Source organism: Falco punctatus, assembly GCF_963210335.1.
Source record: "Falco punctatus genome assembly, chromosome: 3".
In the NCBI taxonomy this organism is placed as follows: domain Eukaryota; kingdom Metazoa; phylum Chordata; class Aves; order Falconiformes; family Falconidae; genus Falco; species Falco punctatus.
In genome coordinates this window covers 108,834,856-108,862,271 of record NC_137582.1, presented here as the reverse complement: position 1 = coordinate 108,862,271, position 27,416 = coordinate 108,834,856, and the positions used below count along the sequence as shown (strand labels likewise).

The 27,416-nt window shown below is 54.2% G+C and overlaps 1 protein-coding gene across 4 annotated transcripts in view; it reads left to right on the top strand.

The window, feature by feature from the left end:
- EPHB2 (EPH receptor B2) overlaps positions 1-27,416 on the top strand; it is a 145,078-nt gene that overhangs the window by 76,298 nt on the left and 41,364 nt on the right. For all 4 annotated transcript variants that reach the window (XM_080379604.1, XM_080379602.1, XM_080379603.1 and 1 more), the window contains exons 4-5: positions 21,402-21,557; positions 22,150-22,485. In XM_080379604.1, coding sequence (XP_080235730.1) covers positions 21,402-21,557; positions 22,150-22,485 — 492 coding nt within the window. The remainder of the gene's footprint in view (positions 1-21,401; positions 21,558-22,149; positions 22,486-27,416) is intronic.

Here is a 27,416-nt window from a genome sequence, read left to right as displayed (position 1 = left end):
GGCCGGAGTTGATTGACTCTCCATATGGAAGCTGCTCCATATCCCTAATCATTTTTATCATCTACCTCGTGACCTTGTCTAAGGGTGACCACTGTCACAGACACTGTTTAAAATGTGGCTTAATAACATTCCTGGTTTACACTGGGTCCCTTTCTTGGTAATTCCTTACATTTTCTCATTTTTTTTGATGATGGATGAGCTTTGAACTGATGTTTTCAGAGAATTATCTCTAGTGCTGCTGAGATCTCCTCCCTGCATGTTAATAGCTAATTTAGTGCCCATCGTTGTGTTTGTATAATTAGGGCTCTTTTCCCCCAAGTGCATTAGTTTCCTTTTGTCACCACTGAATTTCATTTGCCACGTTATTGCCTTGTCACTCAGCACCCTGAGATCTCGCTGTCACTCTTTGTGTGTGGCTTTAGCCCCGGTAAACCCAGCTAATTTGGGGGCATCGGGAGGCTACGCCTTGTCACTTGTCACCCCCTGCTCCAGCCTGCAGGTGGGTGCTAAGGGTGGCTCATTGTTCCAGCACCAATATGATCGATGTCCTCAGCATCTGCATGATGCGAGCGTTTGCGGGGATGTACTCACACGTTACACAGCGGCTGGGCACCCTCGGTGGGCCTGAACTCTGGATGCCACGAAGGAATCCATCGCGTCGGTGGGATTTTCTGGCTGGCTGGTGGTTGTTTGGACATGTCGAAGCTCTGTTCCAGATCTCAGCGTGGTTTCTGTGGTTTCTTCAACCACTGTTAGGCTAGCAGAGGCACTTTTATCTCTTCTCTCAGGAGGCTCTTTCCCAATGGCTGGGCAGCCGGCAGAGGAGGATAGCATCACACGCTGTGCAGGGCGGTGGAGGGATGCAGCTATGACTAGCTGGGATGTTCAGCCCTTGGCTGGAGCTTCGCACAAGGAAATTTCAGTGAGGTGGAGGGAAGCTGAGGAAGAAAAACCTGAGAAGCGATCTAAGCACAGCTACGACTCTGTGCAAGGCAATTCAAAGAGGATGGAGCCAAGCCCCCATCGGTGGTGCCAGATCGTACAGGAGGGGACAGCAGCCATGAGCTGCAGCTTGAGAGGCTCAGGATGGGCTTTGTTGAAAACGTTTTCCCAGAGAAGGTGAGCATCACCATCCTCAGGGATTTCATGGCATGCAGCCACAGCTGCCCTGGTTTAGGGCTCCATGAGCTGGGGACTGGCCTGGAGAACCCAGAGGTCCCTTCCCACCAGCCCTGCTGGCTTGCCTTGAAAAATCATGTGCCAGGACCGTGGAGCCAGCTTGACTTGAGCACCACTGCTGCACTGGAGATGGATAGAGAAACATGGTACAGTGCTGAAGCCAGTTTGGGATCCAAATATGTTCCTCAGGATAGCATGGGGGGACAGGAGACCCCACCACGAGTCAGCAGCACCCAGACCTAGACCTGCTGTAACTGCATCCAGCAGGGATTTGAAAATCTCTACTGATAAAACCTGTGAAGCCATGAGCAGTAAGTGAGGAGTTCAGGGAAGTTGTGCTAAGCCGCATCTCATATGAAGTTAAATGTGAAATGTTACTGTCCTGTAGGCTGAGGTCAGAAAAATGCCTTCACCTGAGGAGATCACCCTGCTGTCCACGGTTCAAGAGGGATATGGAAAAGAAACCTGGAGGGTGCTGCAGAGAAACACAAACGTGGTCCCAAGAGCCATGGGAAATGGCCTTCCACAAGGGACTGAAAGAGCTCAGTAGTTTCTCAAAAAGAATATTGAAAGTTGAGATGATTACCAAGAGGAAGCACCAACCTCTAAAGGGCTTTTTAGGCTGGCAAAGAAAGGGATAACAAGAACTGGTGGGGTTAAACTGAGCTAGACAAATTAAAAAAATTAGGCCTGTGTTCTAAATGATTAACCACTAGAGCAGGCTAATGAGATAAGAGGGACTTCTCCACGTTTTGGAGCGTGTAAAAGAAGATGGTTGGTTGCTGGGCTGAGGAGCAACCATCAGGTTCATCAAAGGGCACTTGGATGATGCGGGGGACCCTCAGCCCAGAGCCCCCAGATCCATGCAAGGCTGTGGAGGGAGCAGCCAGCCCAGGGGGGCTGAGAAGCCCCCACAGTGCCTGTGAGGGATGAGCAGTGTCCCTGGTCCCTGCAGGCAGCACCCACTGAGGGGATGGTTGTGCAGGTGCTGCCAGCAGCCCTTCCCGTGCCTCCTGTCCCTTGCCAGCATCGTGGGCATTGGACACCATTGGACACCAACTGGAGGTACTGGTAGGGAAGGAGGAAGGTGTTCAAAGGGGTGTGAAACTTTTGCAATGGCTGCATGCATGAGCCTGGCAGGCAGCAGTTCCTCTCGCCGGTGTCAGCGGCGGAGACTCCCCTTCCCCTGCCACCTGGGTTGCAGAAGGGCCTGAAGGACGGCAAGTCTCCAGCGCGGCATCCTCTGCATGTGCGCTCTGTAATGCCTCGCCCTGAGACAAGACCGCAGCATCCACCGGAGCATCCTGAGACACCCCCACCAAACCCTCCCACTGCATCCCTCTCCCTCCCGGGGAGCTTCACACCGGCTGACCCATTTTCCATGTCCTGCAGATTCAGCAGCCTTCGCTTGGGGCTGGCATGGCGAACCCGGCTGATTGCCTCCCAGAGGAGGTGGGGGCAGAGGCCGAAGGCTCCTGCCAGGTCCCAGGGGCATCCTCGCACGCCTGCTCGCCTTGCACACCCATTGTGGGGGTGAAAGCCCCAGCCTTGCACGCCGGGTTGCTGCAGCAGGAGCTCAGCATCCTCAGCGGGAGGTCCGGGTGCTGGGCAGTGGTGCAGAGCTTTGCTGCCGGTGACCCACCACCCTGCTGCAGGGGAGAGCAGCTCGGCCGGGCTGCTTTGCTTTCCTTAACTAGATTAATTGCTTTAATCTGCTGAGAGTGAGAGGCAGTTGATCTCGCTTGGGAACACCACAGAGGGAACGCCACACTGGGGAGGGCATGATGCAGGGGGGAGGCAGAGGCAGCAGGGAGCCCGCTGCCCGCTGGGTTCACTGCATCCCCTTTGCATGGACAGCTTTACCCCCTCTCCTCCCACCCCTTCTCCACCCCTTCTCTTTGTACAGATGGAAGGTCATGCAAGGGATTACGCTGTTCCCGTGCTGTGCCCTCATCGATTGCCCCCATGCAGGTGGCAGGTGACCATGCATATACGCTCAGCCTAAACGCCTTTGGCCACCCTCAGCTTTCTTGCATGGGACAAAAAAAAAAAAAATAATATGTGGCAACAAATGGGGAGAATCCCTCCATCTCTGGGTCAATTATTTCAGCCTTCCTGCCAAAAAATGCACCTTCTTGCCCAGCCGTGGTTGTCCAGCTCCAGCAACTGGATCTGTGGTCACCAGGGGTGATGCCCTCAAGGCAGCATGTCTCGTAGGGCATCGTCTGGACCTGCACATGCAGCTCGTGTCCCCCAGCCGTGCAGGACCCCATGACACGACCGGTGGTTTCTGTGCCTTCACTCTGTCCTCAACTGGCGGCAGATGTAGTCTTCACCATGATACAAAACGCTGATGGACCAAGCATGCTCCGTCTTGACAGATGAAGTCTCCTCCCTACGTGTCTCCAACTGCAAATAAAAATAATCTTTCTTTGCTGTTTGTGTCCCCACGGAGCAGGGAGTGGGCTTGCCCAGGGACACAAAGAGTTGGGGGCAAAGTTGGGATGCGAAAGCCCAAATCCCAGCCCTAAGCTCCAACTCCTCCACCTGCTGCCTCCGCTCTGCCTCAGTGCCTTTTATTTCTTGGTGCACTCCAGCTTTTTTTTTTTGCCCAAGGAGAAAAGGATCATGCAAATGATTTACCCCAAGGGATTTCTGGAAGCTGTTTAAGCCAGCAAATGCTGCCTTCTCCCCAGCTGTGCCATGCAACTCAGTATGCTCATGAATTTCCCCTCCCCTAAGTGCAGGAAGGGGCTGACAGATGTTAACATATGATCAGTGTCTCAGGAGAGAGGAATTAAAGCCACACTGGACCCTTCGAAGACATACATTAGTGTCAGAAATTTCTAATCAATCAGCTCAGAGCCTCCTGGGGTCAGAAGCGTCTTTGAAATTCAAATGGGGAATGGCTCCTAATGGGTTTTATTTTGATTGCTATAAATTGATTAGCGTTAAGATAAACAAGTTTTGTTTCCTTCTGAAAGCTCTAAATATGCTCTGGGGGAGGAGGAGCAGTGGAGTCTGATTGCTTCCCATTAGGACATCCTCACTTAGCTTCCACCCCATCACCAGCTTGCACCAGAGACGCGAAACGGTTTTTTTCTCCAGAGCTGGCTAAAGGTGATGGATGCATCGTACAAAGAGGCCCTTGCAGAGCTGGGGCAAGATACAGCTTAAAGGAGAAGGCTGGAGCATCCTTGCTTGTTTTCCAGGGCAGGATGTGAGAATGCAGCTTGGTTCTGGAGGGAGTCGGTGCAGGCTCGTGTGGTGGGAAATGTGGCCGTGTTTGAGGAGCAGGCATAGTTTTTCGGGCTGGTTCAGCCTAGCAGCTGCGATGCGCTGGGGAGCTGGTCCCTTGCAGAAGCATTTCCTCGGGGTGACAGCTCTGCGCTCACCGCTGTGGCCATCCCCAAATGCAGGAGGACTCGCCTGTCCCCAAGACCCCACTGGGGGATGTGTGGGGCAGGCAGGTCCCGTGGCTGGGCTGAAGCCAGGCATCTGTAGGGAACAGGGGGGAGCATTGTCTAAGGATCAAGGTGGGGGTCTGTGCACGGTACCTGCAGCTCACACTATGCTACTGAATGGGGCCAGCCCCAGAGCCACTGGTGGGCTCCCTGCAGCCCCTCTGTGCTCCCTGGATGCCTGTGTGTGCTGCCTACAACCCATGTGTGCTGCCTACAACCCATGTGTGCTACCTACAGCCCCGTGTGTGCTTCCTAGAGCACCATCTGTCTGGCTCTTGGTGGTGGCGAGGGTCTGGCTGTTGGTGGTGGCCGTGCCTTTGTACTGGGTGGAGGTGAAGATCTCACTGGTGCTGGTGGTGAGGGTCTGGCTGGTGACGGTGGTGAGGATCTGGCTAGTGACGGTGGTGGTGAGGGTCTGGCTATTGGTGGTGGCCGTGTCTTTGTGCTGGGTGGAGGTGAAGATCTCACTGGTGGTGATGGTGAAGATCTCACTGGTGGTGGTGGTGAGGGTCTGACTGATGGTGGTGGTGAGGGTCTGGCTGGTGATGGTGGTGGTGAGGGTCTGGCTGTTGGTGGTGGCCGTGCCTTTGTGCTGAGTAGAGGTGAAGATCTCACTGGTGGTGGTGGTGAAGATCTCACTGGTGGTGGTGATGAGGGTCTGGCTGTTGGTGGTGGTGAGGGTCTGACTGATGGTGGTGGTGAGGGTCTGGCTGGTGATGGTGGTGGTGAGGTCTGGCTGTTGGTGGTGGCTGTGCCTTTGTGCTGCGTTGAAGGTCTGGCTGTTGTTATTGTTGGTGGTGACGGTCTCACTGGTGGTGGTGGCGAGGCTCTCGCTGCTGGTGGTGACGGTGGCTCTGCTGGGAGGTGACGGCAGGCTGGGTGTGTCCTCAGAGGAGGCGACCGAGTGGTGCTGTGTGCTCTGCTATGCATGAAGCCCAGGAGATAGGCAGTTCATATTGCTGTACTGAACAGGGAGCTGACATTAATGAACAGCTAATTAACATCGCAGGGCTTGATGGTTGCAGTGTCAGCGTCCCTAATTAGTCTCGCACTAATCTGCTTTAATTAACTGTCCCTGTCGCGGTTTTAATTTAATTTTCAGCTTTAGATCAGAGAGAGCAGTCCTGTGAGCATCTGGATTCCAGTACCACGGTACTGTCTGTACTGGGGCGGACTGGGAGGGCATTAGTGGCCAGCTGGGCACCCTAGCACAGGGGAGAAGCAAGGCTGCTGTGCAGCACCTGCTTGTGCTTTCCCAGGGATGCGTAACCGCTGCTGCAGGACCCCAGCCCAAGGGTCCCCTGGCGTGTTGCCACCTCCCAGACTGGCTGTGCTGGCTGGACGGGGACTGCAGGCAAGCTGCGGGTCACGCCGTTCGCTTCCCTCGTGCTCTTTCATGCTGCTGCTTTTCCTGCATCAAGCGTGTTTTATGGCATCGCAAGGTGCCATCCCTTCCCTCTTTTGGTGCAGGGGGAGAGCGTGGGGTTACCCGTGATGTCTGTGCCTGCTCGGGTTTATTGCTCATTGCCTGGAATTGTCCATAACCAGGGATGCGCTCCCATTGTGTGAGGTCTCCTTGGGAATTGTCCATAACCAGGGATGCACTCCTGTTGTGTGAGGTCTCCTTGGGAATTGTCCATAACGAGGGATGCTCTTCCATTGTGTGAGGTCTCCTTGGGAATAGTCCATACCCAGGGATGCACTGGTCCTTGCTTGGCCACCAGGTTTGGAGAGCCCATGGCCCTCCTGCTACTGGGTGCCTCTTCATTTGGCTTCAGGCATTTCCGTACCAGGAGCTTCCAGTTCAGAGCAGCCACTGAGGTCTTTCCTCCTTGGTAGGTCCTTCCAACAGGGGACATCCCCTGCGCTAGACGAGGCAGAGCCCCCAGAGCTGGGCAGCTGGGCCAGGAGGAGGGTGCTGGTCCCCAGCATGGGAGATGAGCAAGCTCCATGGCCTGCCGTGATGAGTGTGAGGGATGCTGAGATCCGTGTGTGAGAGGATGGGCAGACAACAAGCTGGGGAGACACTTAATAATGGTTTCCCATGGGAGCAGATGGAATCACAGGAACAAAAGCAGCAGGGAGAGGTACCACACAGAGAGAGGAGGAGGAGTCACCAGGCAGCAAGAGCCTTAGCATCCTGGAGATGTTGTGAGGAGCTTGTATTTAGTCCCGACAGAGCTGCTGCTTGCACCAGAGGGTCTGTTGCTCCTTGCCCTGCCAAGCAGAGCTCTGCCCTGGAAGCTGACCATGGTTGGTCTGCGTGCCCTTGTGCCCAACATTGCCTTTCCATGGAAAACCAGTCTCTGGATTGCGATGGAGCCAAAAGGAGCAAGAGAAGACACAGACCTCCCCTCGAGGAGCATGGCAGCTCAAGTTTTGCTCATGCAGCCCTAAAGGCAATTCCTTGTTAACATCCCAGCGCTGCGGCAGATGCCGTGCTAGGATGAAGGATGCAGACATGTCAGCGGGAGGCAGTTTAGGGTTTTGCACCCCATTAGTGAGGGCTGCAGCAGGAATGGGCTGGGATGTGCAGCCCGTGCTCCAGCCCAGCTCTGCTTTCCCCTCTCTGCTCCAGGCAGGGCACAAATCTTCTCAGACACGAACGTCTCCCCACAGGACCTTCTCAGGGGGCCATGTTAAAGCGGGAGTTGGTGCTTGGCAGAGTCCCAGGGAGCTACATGGTCCTGGGCTTGGCTTGTCCGCCTGGATTAGTGAGGGCTCTGCCATCTGCCCTGCTCCCAGCCCTGGCTGGAACGGCTCCAGGTGCCTCATGCTTTGACGAAAACCCTTCTCCAACCACCATCCCCTGCTCCCCACAACCCAGCTGCTTTCCACCTAGGCAAGGGTGGTTGCTTTCCCTGTCTGCTCTGCAGGCTGAGGAAATCCTTGTGTCAGCCGTGGCCATGCTGTGAGCTTCAGGAGTGGTCACCTTGGGGACATGCAGCGCAGGTCCCTGCAGGAGGACTTTTGGGACTCCTCACAGCCACACGAGCTCAGTGGTTGGGCAGTCTGTGGATTAAGAAGCCCAGATTTATCTATATTTTTATACAGCTGCTGAGGGACCAGGACACTGGTAGGTGTACCATGCTGCCCGAGCATCTCGCATCATGTCCAAGTCTGACCCGATGTGTTGGGCGCTTTCTGCCTCCTCTGCCTGAGGATCTCACTGATCCGTTGCCGCAGCTTCGTGCTGGGCTGCTGCACTCAGCCCATCCTCTGCAGTAACTTCTCTGCTTTTCAGCTTTTTTTTTCTCTTCTATGTGGCATGTGGTGCCAAGGACCACTTTTTGCAGAATGGAGCTGAGAGGATGCTCAGCCTCACTGGCACACTGAGCATCTCTGATCCCACTCTGCAAAGTGGCCAGTAAACCAATGAAACCCCACAATGCAAAGAAAATATATCAGGGGACTTTATTTGATGCTATTTCTTCCACTCTTTACCCCTGGTAGTGGTGCCAAAATCTTGGCCAAGAGAGCTAAGCATTTCTTACCCTTGATAATCGTATGCTGCAGCGTTATCAGCGTGGCTGGTCCCCTGCAATGGTCTCACGGTGGCTGATTCCATAAACACCAGCACTTGCATCACAAAATTTTCCTTGTCTTGACTCTTAAAGCTCTTGGGTACAAGTTATCTAATCCTGTTGGGAGCCAGTTGCTGATCTGCTTCTTACTTTCAGGGGGAATGGAAAATTTTAAGCAAGTGTTGGTTATGAAGCAATCCTTCTCTATGCCTACACTGCGTTGTTACATATGCCTTTGTGTCTGTGTCACAACAGACAATTTTGCCATATTTTGGGGGCAGGAACATATCTTTACTATGGCCTCATTTCTCTTGGATTCTTGATTTCTGTCTTGTTGCTGTTAATCTTCTGTTTTTTCCACTGCTCAATTTATCTGCTCTTATCAACTGCTTGTGTTTTGTGCTGTAAAGCCACTGCTGATAGTTTGTGACTTTTTAAGATGCATTTTTACTCCTTCATTGTAATTTCTTGGCCAGAATTAATTTTTACTGAAAAATACGAATTGCATTTTCCTGGGGGCAACAAGAACTTCTTTTGAGGCAATTTTGGTTGTTATTCCCAGTGCTTTATTTGTACTTTCTGTCCTTGGTGCCATCTCTGGGAACCTGTTCAGCGCTTGTGCCACATGCCTGGTGCTGGCAAGAAGCCCTGGAGCGTGGTGGGAGAGCCCTGGCAGCCTGGGAAGCTGGGGAAGACCCCTGATTTATTGAGAGTTGCTTTTAAATGCACCGAGGCAGGAACTGAGTTCAGCTTTCACGCAGCTGAAACCAGCCAGCGTGCTCCCAACCTTGCGCTTGAGCATCGTCACGGTTTTTCCGTCTCAGGTTGCTTGCGATGCCTTCCCGAGGCCTCTCTGCTTTCCAGTGGGCGTATGAAAATCTGGGAGTATGAAAGTCTGAAATCTGGTGGAAGAAAGCTTGTTCAGGTGTGGAAGGTGCGTTTTGATGGATGCAGGCAAACGCCAGCCAAATAAAGGGGATTGTGAGCTGCTGAAAACCGCTTCGTCTCACCCGTGCTTTCCGACAGCACACGCTTGGCTCTCCGGTCCTGCCGTACAACACTGTTCCTGGTGGATATAGACAGATAATTGTTTGCTGCTGCTTTTCCCTCATCAGAGAATCCTTTCGGAGAAAGTCATCAGTAAAATGAGAGCCAAGGGACCCAGGGTTCAGCCTTCTCTTTCTGATGTTGATCCCCCGCAACCCTCGGTACTGCACAAACACCGCTACCAGATCGATGCCTTGAGTGTAGAGGGAACACCCAAGGTCGAAATTGCTCCCGGGTATTTATTCAGTCATGAACTGCAGAGGTCATTACAGCTGTGCAAAATGAGGAGGCTTTATAAAAGATTTCCTAGAAAATAATGTATAAAATCTCTACTTTAACTCACCTTACGTGCACATCCCTGGCACGTGGTGACCTTGGCATGGCCCTGCTGCTGTTTCTCAGCGTGCAGGATGGTCAGACCTGCTCTTTGGAAGGAGTTGGGGGTTTGGTAGTTTTCTGTACTCGTACTTCATTGTACAGCCCCGCGCCATGTTCCCTGCTCTCTGTCAAAAATGCATGTGTTGATTACAGAGCCGTCGCTTCCTTCCTTGGGCGTCTGCGCTCTCTGCCCAGCCGCTGAGTGCCTGGCGCGTGTCAGCAGAAAAAAAGGTTGAACACGTCTGGGGAGAAGCTGTAGCAGAGTCAGGTTCAGATCTTACTGTGCCCTGGGTGGGTGATGCCATGGGACAGGTTGGCCTGCAAACAAGGCTGTGAACAGGCAGCACCCTGGATGGTCACATCAGGTCCTGGGCATTCAGGAACACAGTGGAAATGCCAGCAGGGCATGATACCGCGCAGCCATCCACGTTTTCAAAAAAAAAACCACAACTGTCAAAAAAGGGGAAAGACGAGCTCTTCTAGAGAGGTTTTGTTTGCTCTGCTTGTATCTTTCTTCCTGCTTCCTGCTGTCCTGCTGATGGGTCACGCAGCGACAGCCTGGCACGCACAGCTACCTGTCACTGCAGGAGCCAGCGCTGCCTGGTCCTGGCTGTCCCGTGTGTATGGGGGGAAAGTGGCACGTGGTTGTGTGCTGCAAATGCCAGGTTCACGCATACACACATGAGAGCTTGGGGGCTGGGGAGGGTGGGGAGGGGGCTGTTCAGATGGCTTTCTTCCTGCTGTTTCCCAGATTTCTAGCATTCAGGTGGTTGTGTTTACAAAAACCCTTCTCTCCCCATTGTGAACCTTTACGATTGCAATGTTTTGTGTGTTTTATTTCATCAGCAGTGCTCAGCTAGCAGACTGGCTACTCCTAAGTGATGCTGCAGAGAGCCAGACTGTATACGTGAGCCGGGACGCAGTGGCAGCAATGCTCCAGCCGTGCCCCTTTCTAGGAGGTGGCTCATGGTCAGCCTTGCTGTCCCCACGCTCTTTCTCCAACCTGGCTTAAAGCTGGCATTGCCTCCGCAGGGCTGGACATCTTAGAAACTTCGGTAATTCCCTCCTCTCCTCTGGAGCAGGGGGGTTCAGCAGACCCCCAGCTTTTCGGCAATTGTGGTTTCTTCTTGCAATTCCCTCCCCAGGCTCCAAACCCAGCGATCCAGAGTCCATCTAACCGTGTTGCTGTGGTCGCTCATTGCCAGGTGAAGCGGCTTCAGCTCAGCCCTTGCAGAAGCCTGGATGTTGTGGAGGGCCGGGAGCGTGTGCCTGCTGCGTTGTGACAGAATCAGAGGTGGCAGGGACAGATGGGCTTGGGAAACAGAGCTGGAGTCATCGGCTGGCTCTATGGTCCGTGAGGCGCGTATGCTGACAGCACCAAGGGACTCTGCAGAAGGGGACTGTTGCTTCCAACTATTGATGGATGTAGCAAAGTCTGTGAATTTTAAGCGAAGTGAAAAAGTGATTTTTATTTCCCCGTCCCCCCCCAGCTGCTCCTATTGACCTTTGCTCTCCTGGTGTAAGTGGCTCTTTTTTGCCTTCAGGCCAGCAGCATGTGTGCGTAACCTCCGCTGTGCAGCCAGGAGGGGGTGGCCCATTGAGCAGGGGGCAAGCTGGGCATCCAGAAGCTTGGGAAGTGAAGCTCTGTTGGTGATAGGCAGCTAGAATGACAAGAAAGCATGTCAGTCTCTTGGGAGAGGCTTTGACTGTCTCCAAGGATGTAGATCCCTGTAGCTCTCTGAGTTCTTGACCTCCCTCATGGTGGATTCTCTGTGTGTCAAGCTGGAATTTCCCACCTTGAGCCTTCTCTTGCCTCTGAGGGTCTGGCTCCATCGTCCTTACTCTCGCTGGGTCGCTGAAGGCAGCAGTAAGCTCTGTCCTTTGCCCTCTCTTCTGCAGGCTCACATCCAACCCTCAGCCTCTCCTTACCCACCGTATGCTCCAGCCCTGAGCCATCCTGGTGGCCTCCCCTGGAGCTGCTCCAGTATCTTCCTTGCACTGGGGAGCCCCAAACTGGAGCAGCGCTCCATGTAGATCTCCCAGGCAGTAGAGCACTTGGGAGCTTGTTTTGGAGGAAGGCTGGTTCTCCTTCAGTTCTGCCCTCCGTGAGTACATAAGCAGACTTCAGGGTGTTTTGCAAAGTGGAGGTGGACAGCGTGCAATCGCCCCGGGCAGTGTGTGACCTTCCATGCGGTGCTGCCTGCCTACAGCTTCTCTGCTGGCTGCAGGCTGTGAAGGAAAGTTACTGTGCAGCTACACCCCCGGTGATTTAAACCACCATAACTAACCATATTTAATCAGCCCTTATGCCAGCTCCACTCAGCACCTAGTCCTGACAAAGAACAATGTTGTCATCTGGAAAGCGGCTGCTGGCACTTCCCCAGCTGGCATGTTTTAAACTTGTCTAAACTGGGTGCTAAGCAGCATTAAAACGTAATGATTAAACATGCCCACTCCAAGTTTTCCTGGCCACCTCCACCTCCACCTGGGAAAGCTGCCTGTGCCCTGGAAAAGCTGCTTTGGGAAGGAAGGGGGTCCGTGGGGTGCCTGCTGGCCCGCTGGGGATGGGGAGGAGAGCGTGGGCTGGGAGGGAGCTGATCCCCCTGCTCTGGGAAGTGAGGGCAGAGCAATTTGGGAATAACGCCATCAGCACTTCTGCACTCTGGCTGTCGGGGTGGGCTGCTGGGTCAGGTCGGGGTGTCCTTCAGAGACCCCATCTCCGACTCTGCGCCCCTGACCCTGCTCCTCCGCCACCTGAGATAAGGGAGCTGGGCAGACAGGCAGCTCACAGACCAGAGCACGGAGCAGCCACAGACGCACTTGGAGCCGCTGGAGGTGGAGGCACAAGGCACTCGGGGGCCTGACGCTGGCTCTGGTCCTCCTGGAGCCGTGCAGGCGTTGGAGGGTCCCTGGCAGCTCTGGACCCCTGACCCTCTCTGCTGGGTCCAGGTGGATGTGCATGCCATCTCCAGCAGATCCGTGGTACTGGGGGTGCAACTCGGGATTTGCACCAGGACAAGGGGGCTGGGGAGACCACTTGAAGGGCCCTTGTCCAGGAAAAGCTCCCTTTTTACTTCCCTGTTTCCTTTAGGATTAAAGCCATTCATTCTCCTCGGGCTCAAAACAGAGAACGTTTGTCAGGTTTATGAGGGCTTTTAGAGAGGCTTTTAGAGAGTACATCCTATCCCTTCTTTTATAGGGCTGAGATAAGATTATCTTTGTTTTAACACCAATTAAAGCAGGAAGGGTTTATAGGATTAGGGATTTTCCATCAGAGCAACTTTGATGTCACCACTTGCTTGCTTGGTTTGTTCCTTTCCCTGCGTTAAAAGGTTGGGAGCGGTTCCCGTAATGGTTAACATACCACGCTCCCGAGGCAGAGCTCTCCCAGGCAGAAGCTTTGGGAAACATTTAAACAAGACCAAACAAAGTAACGAGATGTGAAAGTCCTAAATTCTTCTGGACACCACTTGGAGAAAGCTGCCTTACCTTTTAAACAACCGCTCTTTCAGTATGTAGCGCTGCAGTGTTTGCATTTATAGAAAAAGGGCAGGCTGCTTGCCTGAAAAGCATTTTTTAAAATATCAGAATAAAATATATGATTGTGTTGTAAGGATTCTAAATCAAAACAACCAAAAAAAAAAAATAATCCACCCCTGCAGTCTTGCAGTCAGAGGCTGGAAAACGCATCAGTCCGCCCTCTGCACCAGAAGAAAACAAGAGGCTGAGTAAGATGACGGTGACATTTGGTGGATCTGCTGGCATGTCACTCCACAGAACTAACCTCATGGCTCGGCACCTCGCCTGGCACAGGCGGGCATCGCTCCCTGTGAGTCACCCCGGGGCTCCTGGGGCAAGGCAGTTTCCCAGCACCTGAAGTTCTAGGTCCTTCCGTGCGTGCCGAGCTGCTGAGACAAGGTTTGGGGTTGAAATTGTGCAGGAGCTGGCAGCATCCTGATCACCCTGAGTGCTGGGGCTGGGATTGCTCCAGCATCCCAGAATGGTGGATGTCAAGCTTCAGGAGAGCACTGCAGGCTGCTGAGCTTGGGCTTGGAGGTATATCCTAGAGTGCTCTTTGGGTGCCTGCAGGAATGAGGAGGTCCAAAGCATCTGCTGGCATCAGAGCTGTGCTCCTGATCTGTGGTCATATTCAGCTTCACCCAGGGATGCTGGCCTCTGGAAGTGAGCTGCAAACTGTCCCTTTGGGGCTGCAGTCACCTGTGGTCTGCAGCAGTGGGATGAGCATACAGCTCCATGGCTCCTTTGGATGGGGAAGTCCTCTGCCCTTGGCTGTCCACTGGCTCTAGCAGGAGAAATACTGGGTTATGGTCCTCAGCATCCGTACTGTGAGGATGCTGACAGCATCCGTGCTCATGCAGGGATGTAAAGCTTCCCATTTCTCTTTAAGAGCAGGCTGGGGAGGCTGAACCAGGCTGACCAGGCAGGTAAGAAATTCCGGACGTTTCTCCCTGACAGCTGAATCCCGTCACCGCTGATGGATGTGCCGCCCAGAGCAGGTCGGCGGGGGGTGGGGGGTGGGGGGGCTTGCAGGTGTGCATGCCCACAGGTGCGGGGGTCTCACCAGATGCTTGAACTTCTGAGCGGTGCTGGTGGGGAGATGACCTTGCGAACCCTGTGGAAGCCGCAGGAGGGATTTGCCGGCAAGCCCCCGGCATGAAAGCCTATCCCAGGTGAGGGCTCAGCCCTGCTGCTGCGTGGGCACCAAGAGGGGGCTGCAAGGCTTTGGATGAGGCTGTTCCCTGCCTAAGGTGGTGCTTAGCAGGGTGGTGATGCTCTTGCAGGAGAGCAGGGGTCTGTAACTGCCTGGCATGTGCAGCAGTCGGTGTGTCGTGATGGCTATAGGTTTGTCTCGTGGTGTCCAAAAAGCTGAACCTCTGAGCCATGCAGTTTTCCTGGTCTTTGGAGCTGTTTGGGTGGCTGGGCTGAGGACAGCCCAGCTAGAAGGTTACCTTGCAGGACTTTCCAAGGTGCTTTTTTCAGGCAGCTCCCAAAACAGGGCATCACCTTCCCTGCCTAGTCCTCTCCAAACCTCTGTGACACTCCGGTACTGAGGTCCTGTCACAGCCCCGTGCTGCCCCAGTGCTGCCCGGCTGCGCCTGCCCGTGGACCAGCTGGAGGGGTGGGTGAGGATGATGATGAGAAGATGTAACCTCTTCCATCAGGCAGGCGGTGGTGAGTTGCAGGCAGGCAGGTGCCGTCTGGAAGTCCTTGCCAGGAACATTTCCAAGGGGATGGTGTCTAGAGGAGCCCTGGGCTGAAGCTGGGAGGCAGATGAGGTGGCCTGGGGAGCGCTGTGGTGGGAGATGTGGGTTTTGAAGTCCTGGCACCTCCAGCTGTGAGGCTGGAGTGGCGGTGCCTGGGGGTGGTGTGACCCAGCGGATCTCCTTGAGTTGCTGGTGCCGTCGGTGGCGCAGGGACCTGTCTGAAAGGCGCTAGCAATGGGAGGAGGCTTTTGCAGGCCTGTGCCATCTGCTTCTGTTTCTGTCCTGTGGAGGGAGAATGACGTGGTTAAACAGGAACATTTGCGTTGTGACTTCTTCCCTTATTGACAACTCTTTAACCCATATCACAGGAGTCGGCTGAGCACCACGTTCCCCTTCAGTTAATGTCACTTAACCCTGTTTTCCTTTTTGTATTTCCATCCTCTGCTCTCCAAATGCTGTCAGAGTTGCTGGCGGTGACAGCACCTGGCAGTGGGATTAATTGCTTATCTCAAGTATGAGGTAGCAGCGTAGCCTGCTAATTAAATTTATCAGGAAGGAGAGTGGAGGACCTGTGCGTCCCCAGGAAGGATGAGTGCAGAGAGCTGACACCTAGAGAGGTCCAAGATATTCCCTCTTTCAGAGCCAGCAGGCAATTCCAGCGCCGAGTTGAAGGGGCTGGGGTGTTCCCACCTGCCTCCCGCGCTGCAGCCCGGCAAAGCAGGATTGAGTGCTCGTCCCACCAGCACCAAAACATCCAGGCTGGGGAGGGGCCGTGGTAGAAGCATAAACAGATCAAAGGCAGTGGGCAGCATTGCTCCTTGGGGTTGTCCGGAGGCCAGCCTTTGGCTAAGGTGACAGACACCACTGTGTGAGGGCCTGGGGACAGGGAGAACCAGAGAATGGGTGACTTTTGCAGGTGAGTCAAAGCGACATCCCCTTGGGTGCAGAACGCAAAACAAAAGCTCAAGGCACAAGGGGCGGAATGGGGAAGAGTACAGGAAAAGTGACAATGTCGACACGACGCCCGCCTCGTTGCATGGTTGATAAAGGGCTAAATTCAGAGCTGGTTGGAGATAATAGTCTTCTGCACAGGGCAGCATCATAAATACCCACACAGACCACGAACAGCAGAGAGCTGGAATTGCTGGTGGAGGAGGCTCTGGGGTCCGACCTCCCCCTTGCAGCCATGGCATTTCTCTGCATCTCCCCCAAGGAAGGAGATCCGCCACCCCTCTGTCACCTGTCCCAGGGCTGCACCATCCTTTGGAGAAGGAGCTTTTCCTAATGTCCGCTCTGAACTTGTGGGCCTTGTCCCTTGTACAGAGTCTGGCACCCTGAGAATGTTTGGGTCTGTCTTCTGCCCCCAGATAGCTGCAGTTAGATCCACCCCCACCACCATGCCTCGGTGTGATGGGTTGACCTTGGCTGGACACCAGGTGCCCACCAAGCCGCTCTATCACTCCCCACCTCAGCAGAACAAGGGAGCAAGAAAATAAGATGGAAAAAAAAAAACCTTGTGGGTCAAGATACAGGGAGTTTAATGAAGCAACAGCAAAAGTCACATGCGCAGAAGCGAAGGAAAACAGAAGATGCTCTTCTCTACTTCCCATTAGTGGTGATGTTCAGCCCCTTCCCGGGAAGCAGGGCTTCAGCATGCATAGTACTTGCTCTGGAAGACAAACGCCATAAATAACAAATGCCCCCCCTTCCTCCTCCTTTCTCTTAGCTTTTCTATCTGAGCAGGCGTTGTATGGCGTGGGATATCCCGCTGGTCACTTTAGGTCAGCTGTCCTGGCTGTGTCCCCTCCCAAGACCTTGCCCCCCCCAGCCTACTGCAGGGGGGAGGTTGGAGGGGCAGCCTGGGTGCTGTGCAAGCACACACCGGTGCCTTGTCACCCCCTTCCTGCTGCCAGCACAGGCACAGCACTTTGAGGGTGCTGTGGGGCTCAGCCAGATACACCCAGTTAAGCCATCCCAGCTCTTCCCACCTCTCCCCGTATGCCCTGTGCCCCAGGGCTGGCCATCTCGGTGACCTTCCCCTGTTCTTCCATATTGTCCTTGAACTGGACAACCCCAAACTAGCTCCAGCAGCATCCCCAGGGCCTGGCGGGGGAAGACACCTCCCTCAGTGTGTTGGCCACACTCCTGACATGGCCCAGGACATTGTTTTCTCTGGTCACCATAACAAATTGCTGACACCTCTTTGGCGTGGGGTCCAGCGAAGCCATCCCGTGGTGCATGGCCAAGGATGCTAGAAGCTTGCTTGGGGTTTGCAGGGTCATGGGGATGCCAGCAGGAGGAAGGGGGGGCTGTGGGAGAGGGCTCCCAAAAGCACTGGGAAGGGTGAGAGGCAGGAGGTGGCCAAAGCGACCAGCTCCGGGGTCCTGCAGCACCGGGGATGGGGATGCTGCCGGTCTGGGGGTGTGGAGCCAGCCTGCCTGCCCCCTGTCTCCGGCCCCGCGGGGAGACGGGAGGCAGCTGGGCGATAAGGCTGGGGATTTCAGACTCCTGGCGGATCCTGACAGAGCCAGCGCTGCCTGTTTCCCATCAGCTGTTAAAAACGCCTCGCTCGAGTGGAAGGAGCCTTTGCTGCCAGGAGAAACAAAGCCAGGCAAAGGGAGCCAAGGAGGACCCTTCCTCAGAGCCATTAGCACGGGCTGAAAGTGCCGTTTTGGAAATTTTTATTGCACGAGAGGGATGTTTGCAGAATGGTCCGGGGTGGGCTGGGGAGGCCAGGGCAGTTTTTGAGGCAGAGGAGCCTGGCTGGAGCCTGCTCAGCTCACACTGCATTAATTAAAAAGTTGGTTAGAGAGCAGCAGTAGGACACAGGGCCAACAAACAGGGAACCCCTCTGCGGCCCCTCCTGCACGTTTGGCTGGGGACTTTTCCTTCAGGATGAGCTGCAGGATGCCCTTCTCCACCGAGCTGCCCCAGGGCAGGGGGCTGGGAGCCTGGGTGCTGCCTCCAGCAGCAGATGCTGCAGGATTGTCCTCCCCTCCCAGATCCCTGCCACAGTCCTCCTGCAGGGGAGGGCAGGGACCCCTCAGGGGTCCTTCTCCATGGCATTCCCTTCCCAAAGCACATGCCTTCCTGGGCATGACCATCTTTCTGTGCCCTGGGAGTGGGTTGATGGGACACGAGGACACGTGGTGGTGCTCAGGTGTTTCCAGCCTTGTTGGAGAGCCCTGCAACCGGTACTCATAGCAAACCCGCTGCTGGCTCTGAGCTGTACCCTCGCGAGGCAGCCATCCATGCCTACCTGCAGCAGTGAGGCAATTAAAGGTCCATATGTTTCCCGTGAACCCCTATTAGCATCCTCTGACTGGTGCTGGAGATGTGGGAACCCACCACATGGGAAGCTGCGAAAGCTCCTGCTTCAGTGGTGGGGCAGAGCCGCTGTCACAGTAATCGCCCTCCTGGGATGAAGGATGCTCTGATCAAGTAGAAATTTGTGTGCTTTCGCCGTTTCAATTCCAAGCAGGAGTTTCTAGGGATGCTCTACCCTGCCCTCGTTGCAAGCCTAAGGGGAAGCAGCATGTCCCGAAGCTGCTGTCACCAGAAAACTGGGGTGTCCTCGTGTCTTCCAGCCAGCGGCGAGAACATCCGTGCTGTTCAAACAGGAGGAGGGCTCGCCCCTGTGTGAAGATTGAGTTTTGATTTGCTGTTTACTCTGGAAACAAGAAATTGGGTGGATTCCAAATTAAAAGCTGTTTTCTCACCCAGAGGAAGACCTGGAGGGAACAAAACATTTTTGAACACAATGTTCATTTATTTTACTTCTGGAGGTTGTCATTACTCGAGGAAAAAAAAAAAACCAACACCCACACAAACAACTTTGCATCAAATGTCAGTGTTTTTTTCCTGTCTTTCAACATGCTTTCAGAACATCTATCTTCGGAGAAGTTCTGCTTTTCCAGGATTATTTTATCCCATGTCAGTGTGCAGGACCTCCTGGGGAGGAAGAAAGTTGCCAAAACTTCTGGCCGCATTTTGGTGGCACATGCGAAGAGTTTTAGCATCCCAGCTTGTTATTTTTGGTGAACAGTCGTTCAACCCCCAATTTTTGCCCTGCTTTAGGAGCAGCACATGCAGAAGTATCTTAATTGCAGCCGTCAGCTTGTGCCGGGCCAAACCTGGGGAATTTTTTATCTCTCAGGACCCATGACTAAATCTCCACAGCATAGGCTTTTTTTTTTTTTTTTTTTTTTTTTGATGTATCTTTATCTTGATGCAGAAGGCGTTTAGGAAAGTTGTTATTTTTAAAAGAAGCCCTCAAGAAGGTGAAAGAGGCTCACGTCTTAGAATGTCTTTGATCAAATGACCCTGTATTTCACCCTGGGTGTCAGACTAGAGCAATTTTGTCTGTTGATGTTATCATATTTCAAAAATTGGTATTAGTTTGGGGACCCTGTTATCGTTTCAGCTTCAGAGCCACCATCACTCCTCTGTAATGGAGAACGCAGCCATCACCTCTCCCAACAGCCTAACACTCTCGGAGAGGGGTTTGTACTGAGGGACATGCTGGGAATAGGGTCAGAAATGGAGTCAAACACGTGGGGAGGAGGGGACAGCAAGGGTGGGAAGATCTGGGAACGCGTGGAGAAAGCAGTTTTTCAGCAGGTCCTTTGACTGTAGGAGGCAGGAGGGGCTTTGCAAGCGGGGAGGCTGACGGTATTTTTCTGTAGAGCTTTTCCCATTGGAAACTCAAGGTAATTTTGAAGGAAAGGAGATGAAAACTGGAATTAAAAAAAAAAAAAAAAAAAAAAAAAGATACTTCTCAGCAATAGCTCTTTATTACAGCAACCCCGAGTGTATGTTTTTCCCAGGCTGTTTTTCTGATCTGCCTCATTCCTGAAAGCCTTGGCAGCCAAATAAAGTAGAAGTTTGTTTAACTCGTTTCAGTGCAGAAACCACCTGCCACCCCCCAGGCTTTTCACGCTGCACAAGAATTAGCAGCGGCGGAAAGTCGCAACCAAGAGCAATCCCCAAGAACCTCGCCGAGAAACACTTAGAGCTGAGCTTTTCCTTCGGCATCGGTGATCCCCTGACTTGGAAGGACTTTCTGGTGTTTAAAGCTCTGCAGGGGTATTTTTAGCCACCTGTGCCGTATCTGTTAATACTGTGTTTCAACGCTCCGGTCCAGCCTTCAGCACCCATCTGCTGCAGGCACCAGGCACCCCCGTGCCACCCTCGCCCACCCTGCCGGGCTGAAGATGCGCGTTTTTTGAGCAGCTGTTGCTGATGGAGCATCTTCTTCATCTGCGAGTGGCTTAGGTGGCCGAGCCCCGGTGGAGGTGGACGCCAGCACGCAGAAGTCGTGGCAGAAGTGACAATTTGCTTGTGATACGGAGTGATGGAGACAGACTGGCTGTGGAGGGTTGCAAAAGGTCCTTATGAGACGGCGTGGCCGGGAAATGAGGAAGCAATTGGGATTCTATAGACGTGAGGTGATGGAAACGGGAGAAAACAACCCAATTTCACATACACCTGCACAGAGATGCTGGGCTGTGAGTTGGCTTGTTGTCTCTCAGGAACAAAGCCTCGGGGCTCTAATAATCCAGTTGATACACTGGTGGTTAACTAATAATCCAGACATTGCTAATTATGCGGAAAGAGCAGAGAATAAAATAGTGCATGTTGTTATTTACAATTTATACAAACAACATATATGCAATTTATAAAACCAATTTATTATTGTTATATGTTGTCGCACAAACTTGCATCATGCAGCTTGTCTGTTTGTGCGACCCTAGGGGTCACGGGGAAGGTGGGTGGCGATGTAGTGTTCGCTGCCAGTGCAAGTGTGCAATTGCATCAAATGAAGCAGCAGCCGGCGGCTTCAAAGCAGCCAGCAGCGGATTCTTCATGCAGCGCAGAATTATACCACGGGGCTCTGTGCTGCAGGATAAAACGGGTGCAAAACATTTGCATGGAATAATAATAAAATAATAATAAACAATAAAAAATTAACAACAACAACAACAATAATAATAATAATAATAATAACAATAATAATAATGATGATGATGATGATGATGATGATGATGATGATGGGTAACTTAGTGGAAGAACTATCCCACCGGGGATATTAAATGCAAAGAGCCTGCCCCTTAGAAAGTCCCTGAGCTATAAGTTGTTGGAGGGTGGCTTGAAGGTATGTGGCCAGCGTGCTTCTGGCTCGTGACATGCTCCTTGGGTGGCCGCTGTTGGGGGGAGCATCCTGGTGACTGCGGACCTTTGGTCTGACTTAGTCGAGCCGCTCGCATCTCCTGAGGTGCCAGTGGCTAAAAACCCCCTTTGCATTCGTAAGACTCCTCGAGTGGACCCTGGTCGGCACTCGTGGTCGGGGACGGGGCTGGGGAGCTGTGTCGCTGTCCCTGCAGGCAGCGCGAGCAGCAGTGCCTGCCTCCTTGGAGCCTTCGAACCAGCTGCTCCTTCTCCACTTTGTTTATTTCAAATTGTCAGGTTTTGGCTTTAGACTCTGCAAAACCCCGAAGGGTGTTTTCTGGCAGCTCTGCCAGGCTCTGGGCATCCCCGCCAGCCCCTGTCCTCGCTGCTTACCGCTGCTCTTGGTTCTCTTCCAGGCTGCCCGTCAGGGACGTTTAAGGCCAGCCAAGGGGATGAAGGATGCGTCCACTGCCCGATTAACAGCCGGACGACTTCAGAAGGGGCCACTAACTGCGTGTGCCGAAACGGATATTACCGGGCAGATGCCGATCCTGTTGACATGCCGTGCACCAGTATGTGGGCTCCAGGCAACTGGGGAGGGGCTGCACGTGGCTGGGAAAGGAGATGCTCATTAGTCAAAGCACTGAGGGATGCTTAACAAAGGCATCTGTCTCAGTGGGATTTTGGAGGAGGCCGGGGGGCTCGGAGCACCTTGTCCAGAGGAGCCTTGCAGGCGTGGGTCTGTCTTACCTTACAAACACTGTGCATATAAAAGGACATAAATTTGGGTTGTTTTGTGCTGTTCTAGGCAGCGGGAGGACTGCACTCTGGGGCTGTACCCAGATGAGAAGATCTGCCTGTTGGCATGCAGGAGATCAGTGCAAAGGCCAGGAATCAGAAACACTACAAAGAATAATTGGTAAATTTTGCCAGGGATGCCACGTAATCAAATTAGCTTGGGTTAAGAGGACAGGTTTTGTTGCTGCTCTTGCCTTTGGCTGCCCAGCTTGCTCCACACGTCCCCGACAGCAAGAGAAGCACCCAGCTCGGCATGTGCCTGCTGCAGAGTCCTGTCGGGGATGGGGAACAGGAGGGGGTGCAGCTGGTCCCATAGCAATGAGCAGGGCTCCAGCTCTTACACCTTTCTGTCTGTTCCCTTTACAGCCATCCCGTCTGCCCCCCAGGCCGTCATCTCCAGCGTGAACGAGACCTCGCTGATGCTGGAGTGGACCCCGCCGCGGGACTCGGGGGGCCGGGAGGACCTGGTGTACAACATCATCTGCAAGAGCTGCGGCTCCGGCCGTGGGGCGTGCACGCGCTGTGGGGACAATGTGCAATTCGCCCCCCGCCAGCTGGGCCTGACGGAGCCCCGCATCTACATCAGCGACCTGCTGGCCCATACCCAGTACACCTTTGAGATCCAGGCGGTGAACGGCGTCACCGACCAGAGTCCCTTCTCCCCACAGTTTGCATCAGTGAACATCACCACCAACCAGGCTGGTAAGTGCAGCCCCGTGTCTCCCAGCAGACCTTTCCTGAAGGGGGGTGGTGGTGGTGGATGGAGAGCTCCTGCTCAAGAGGTGCTGGGTGAAACCCCATGGGCTGAACAGGGCTTGAAGGGGAGAAGAGGTGGGCTGAGATGGTGGTGCTGCTTGCTCTGTCATGCTGGGGGTGACTAAAGTGCATGGGCCTGGCAATTCCTGGATGAATCCCAAACCTTGGGTGTGAAAAAAGTCCCTTATTTCCACGAAAAGCTGGCCCGTGCCTCAAGGCAGAGCTGCCCTCCCTGTCACCACAGCAGAGCAGCTCATGTCACACCCCCAGATGTGGCAGTATCCCTGTCTGGTGATGGGTGCGTGGCTGTTCCTGAGGTTGTTGCCTTGGAGCATCAGTTGCATGCACCGTCGGGGTGTTGCAGATGTAGCAATGGAGGAGGTAAAGCAGGATCAGCTCCAGCATTTTGACACAAGCTGCCATCTCTGCTCCAACTGCAGAGAAAGCCAGGACGGGCTGTAGAAGCAAATGAAAGCTGCGCAGAAGAGGGGCTGGGGGCTGGTTACACAGGATGGCCATCTGGAAATCTGCTCCAGTTCCTGTGCCACTGCAGAGTCACCTTAGTGAAGCCAACCAAGCCTGTGCTGGCCTGGGGGGTTGCGTCGCTCCCCCTGTGCAGGGTGGCTTTGCTGGGGGGAAGGGCTGCATCAGGTAGGGCTGCTCCTCCAAGGGTCCCCAGCAGCCCCCCAGCAGCAGCTGTGCCGGTGGCAGGATGCCCCACAGAACTGCTGGTCAGGGGCTGCTCCCCCCCCACCTGGAAGCCATCTGGAGCCGGGGCTGGGGCTTTGCTGCAGCTGATGGCGCGCTGGAAGCATGCCAGCGAGGTACAAGCATGCGTGGGAGCAAACAAGTTTCTGTGGTCCCTCTGAGCGCTGCCGCGAGTGTGTGGGGTTGTGCAAACGTGCCCCGGGCTGCCCTGGACACTGCGTGACCTTCAAGAGTGAATTTGGCAGTCGTGGATGGTTGCGTTGGCAGTGAATTGCCAGGGAGCCATGGGGGGGGCTGGCTGCGGGGGGCAGGAGGCGTTTGCTCTGGGGGAAAGCAGCGGTGGTGCAGGTGGGCATCACTTGGTGGGGCAGGCAGAGCAGCGCGGCAGAGGTGACCTGCCAAAATGTCGTGGGTGCACGCCAGCCAGCAGAATGGCCTCCGATCTCCAGTTAGCGCGGGAGCGGCAGGGTCACGGTGTTCTCGGTGCCGTGCCACAGCCTCCCAAGGCAGGTTCAGCGTGGCGGTGGGCTGTGGTTTGACTGCTGCACGTGAGGAGGGGAGAGGAGCTGGTCTGGGACGGTGACCGGTCGCAGCTTCCTTTAGAGGTGGCTGATGGAGATGAGGTGGGTGCAGTGCTCTGCCTGGGCTGGGAAGGGGCTCTGCACCCTGCAGCGTGGTCCCACGCTATAAACCAGCTACTTACTGCTCAGATTTTGCACTTTGCAGTTATGCGGCGTGCTTCTTACCTTCCTATACTGCCTGCGGCTACTTCCACCTTAGCAAAACCGGAGAGCTGAGTTTCAGGTGAATCCTTTTCAGTCCCCTGGATCCACCTCTTTGTGTTTTCCTTGTTTGACACTCCTTTATTATCAGGGCTCACACTTCTCAGCCTGTGTGATGTCTCTCTTAATGTATCTATTCATTAGCACTAAACAGTAACTGTCTGCTTGCTAATTCCTCTGTAATTAGAGGCTCTGAATTCTTCTGCTTACACTTGGCACCGCCTGGCAGCCTTGATGTAGATCATTAGCAGTTGGTAACAGAAGCTGCAGACACAAAGGCAGAGCTGGGACAGGAGAATGGAGGGTGTTGTGGGGAGGGAGGGGAGGGATGAGCCTGGGGAAGCGACATTACAGTCTCCTCTGCCTTTGCTCTGGGCTGAGCAGCCAGCTGGGGCTCCATCTCAGCCAGAGCAGAAGACCAAATACGTGATCAGTTGTGCTCCTGCCACAGCAAGTCCATGGTCTCCCTGCAAAGCATCCGCTACGCTGGCCTTCAGGGACCTCCCAGCCCCGAAGAAAGCAAAGCAAAATTACCCCGCCTCACCCACGGATAAATGGAGCTGCTGGGGGACCACCTGTGCTTGGTGCTTTGGGGGCTGAGGAGAGATGCCACATCACCAGCAGCATCTTTTGGCCTTCAGCATCCCAGGAAAAAGCTGTTGTGAGAAGGAGTCGGACAACAATCCCCACAGAGCAGCCAGCGGGCAGGTGCTGAGTGTGGCCGGAGGAATGGCACTGGGGGGTGCGATGGTGGGGTGACCACCATCCCACAGTGCAAATATGAGATCGAAGAAGGTGACACAACCTTGTTCTCCCGAAGATGCTGCAGTTGTCGCTGCTGTACCCCTCTCCACTGAGGTCTGGGTTTCACTGACATTGGCCTTTACATCAACATAACTGGTTTTGGTGTTGTGGTAGCAGGACATTTCTCCTCGTGGATGCACAGGTGGCTGGTAGCTTCTGTCAAGGGAAAATATGAGGTAATTAGACCAAGGTGATCCCTTTCTTGCTATGAGGTGGCTTTCCAGAATGTGGATCTTCCCTCAGCTCTTTGTGGAAACCTCTACATTCTTCATCAGACTTTTTGGAACTGGATATTGTACTCAGTAGCAGCTCTACTGCAGATAAACTGCTTTCCTTGCTGTTTTCGCTATTCCCTTACACATCCAAGTGTAAGGTGCTACCTCACTCAGCCACGCAGGCAGCTTTGACCCTCCCTGGCAGCTGTTGTCTTGGTCAGATGCTGCGTTCCTCAAATCACTCTCCCATTCTGCAAGCAATACCTGCATTTTGGGTTCTAGACCCCAGCACAACCTTATAATCACTTTTCACGTTGTAGCTGCGATTAAATTCACCCCTAACGTCTTCACCAGCAGGCTCAGCCAGCCCAGCTCTCTCCATGTCTCCTAAGCTCTGTGCCACAGGCTGCCTTGGTCACCCTTGGCTGGATCCTCTGCAGTTCCTCCTGGACCCATGGCCCTGGGTTCTCCATTGACCAAGTTGATGTTGGCCTTAGACCAGCCAGGTTGGTGCTGAATCACAGAACCATTCAGGTTGGAAAAGACCTTTAAGCTCACCAAGTCCACCCGTTACCCCAGCACTGCCAAGCCTACCTCCAAACCATGTCCCTGAGCGCCGCATCCATGTGGTTTTTAGACACCTCCAGGGATGGTGACTCCACCACCCACCTCCCTGGGCAGCCTGTGCCAGGGCTTCACCACCCGTTTGGTGAAGACATTTTCCCTCATATCCCGTATAAACCCGCCCTGGTGCACTCGAGCCCGTTCCCCCTGCCTACAGCCCCTGTCAGGCAGCTGTAGGGAGTGATCAGGTCCCCCCTGAGCCCCCTCCTCTCCAGGCTGAGCCCCCCCAGCTCCTTCAGATGCTCCCCATCAGCCTGGTGCCCCAGCCCCTTCCCCAGCCCCATTGCCTGTCTCTGGACATGCTCCAGCCCCTCAGCATCCCTCTTCTAGCGAGGGGCCCAAAACTGAACCCAGGATTCAAGGTGCAGCCTCACCGCTGCCCAGTACAGGGGGACTATCACTGCCCTGGTCCTGCTGGCCACACTGTTTCAGACACAAGCCAGGGTGCTGCTGGCCTCCTTGGCCACCTGGGCACACCGCTGGCTCATGCTCAGCCTGTGACCTTCCAACTCCCCAGGTTTACCCTTCGCACGTCTCTGTAACGGTGTCATCTTTTCCGTCCCACCACCAAAGCAATGGGTGGCCCAGGCAGCGTGGTGCCGAGGGGCGCCCCAAGGGACATGCCACCGCTCTTCTTGGGAGAAGGCTGGTCAAAAGAGGGTGGCCAGCCTGTGCTTGGACACAGTTTCCTGGATTTTTCTCTTGCAGTGAGTGCCCTAAAAAGACCAAAGGTGTTTAACCTCCAGAAGGGCAGGTTTTGTTAGAACCGGAGGTGTGATGCTTCCCTTTTCAAAGTGCAGAGAATGAGAAAGGACCAAGACCAGCAGAACAGAAATAAAGAGAGCTTGGAATAAACATCCCCTTAATACCACCTCCTTGCTCCCCAGTCTGTCTTCAGCCAACTGGAATTTACCCCTTCCAGCAAACTGCGTGATTCCCACTGCCTTCCTAGGAAATACCTTCTGTCACCTCCGAGGCCAGGTTGTGTTTTCTCTCTGCTCTTCTCAGCAGGCTTCTTCTTGACCTCCAGCTCCATCTTGTGCATCTCCCAATGCACCCTCCACTTGCCTGCTTATTGCACCCTGCTGCTGAGTGGCATCTCTCCCCCAAAGCTCAGCAGCAATCCCAGGAGGGAGATCCAGGATTTGCCATCGTACACAGCCAGTCCTGCCTTCAGGGACCGTGATGCGGCCAAAGAAAACATCGCACAGAGACCGGGTGCCACCAAAAGGCTTTTCTCAGCCGTGCCAGAGCAAAAGATTCATGCCAAGAGGGTGGTTGAGAGCCATGCCAGCATCTCAAGAGGGAAGGAGCAGGAGAGAAGCCAGGGGTCAAGGAGCTGAGCACGGCCCCACGCTTGGGATAATGACACTTGACTAATTGAAAGCCATGTCAGGCATCAACCCTCTTGCTGGTGACAACGCGCAGCCCCTGATTCCAAACTTGTGGCCATTCTTTGGGGAGGAGCTGGGAGGGGAGGGAGTCTTGGTGCTGCGAGGATTTGTAGGCTCCATCTGCGCCCCGGGTAGGCTGAGTGCCCTGGGAAAGGAGGGAGAGGGCTGCTTGGGCAGGGGTGACAGGCAGCGCATGGGAAGGGCATCTCTTGGTAACAGGCTGTGGCTTCTGTGATCTGAGCAGGGAGGAAATAAGCCCCGGGCTCTGCGTTATCCAGAGACAAATTCGTGGACCTCCCAGTGATGGGGGAAAGAGACCATCCCGGTTTGGGGGAACATAGCCCTGTTTG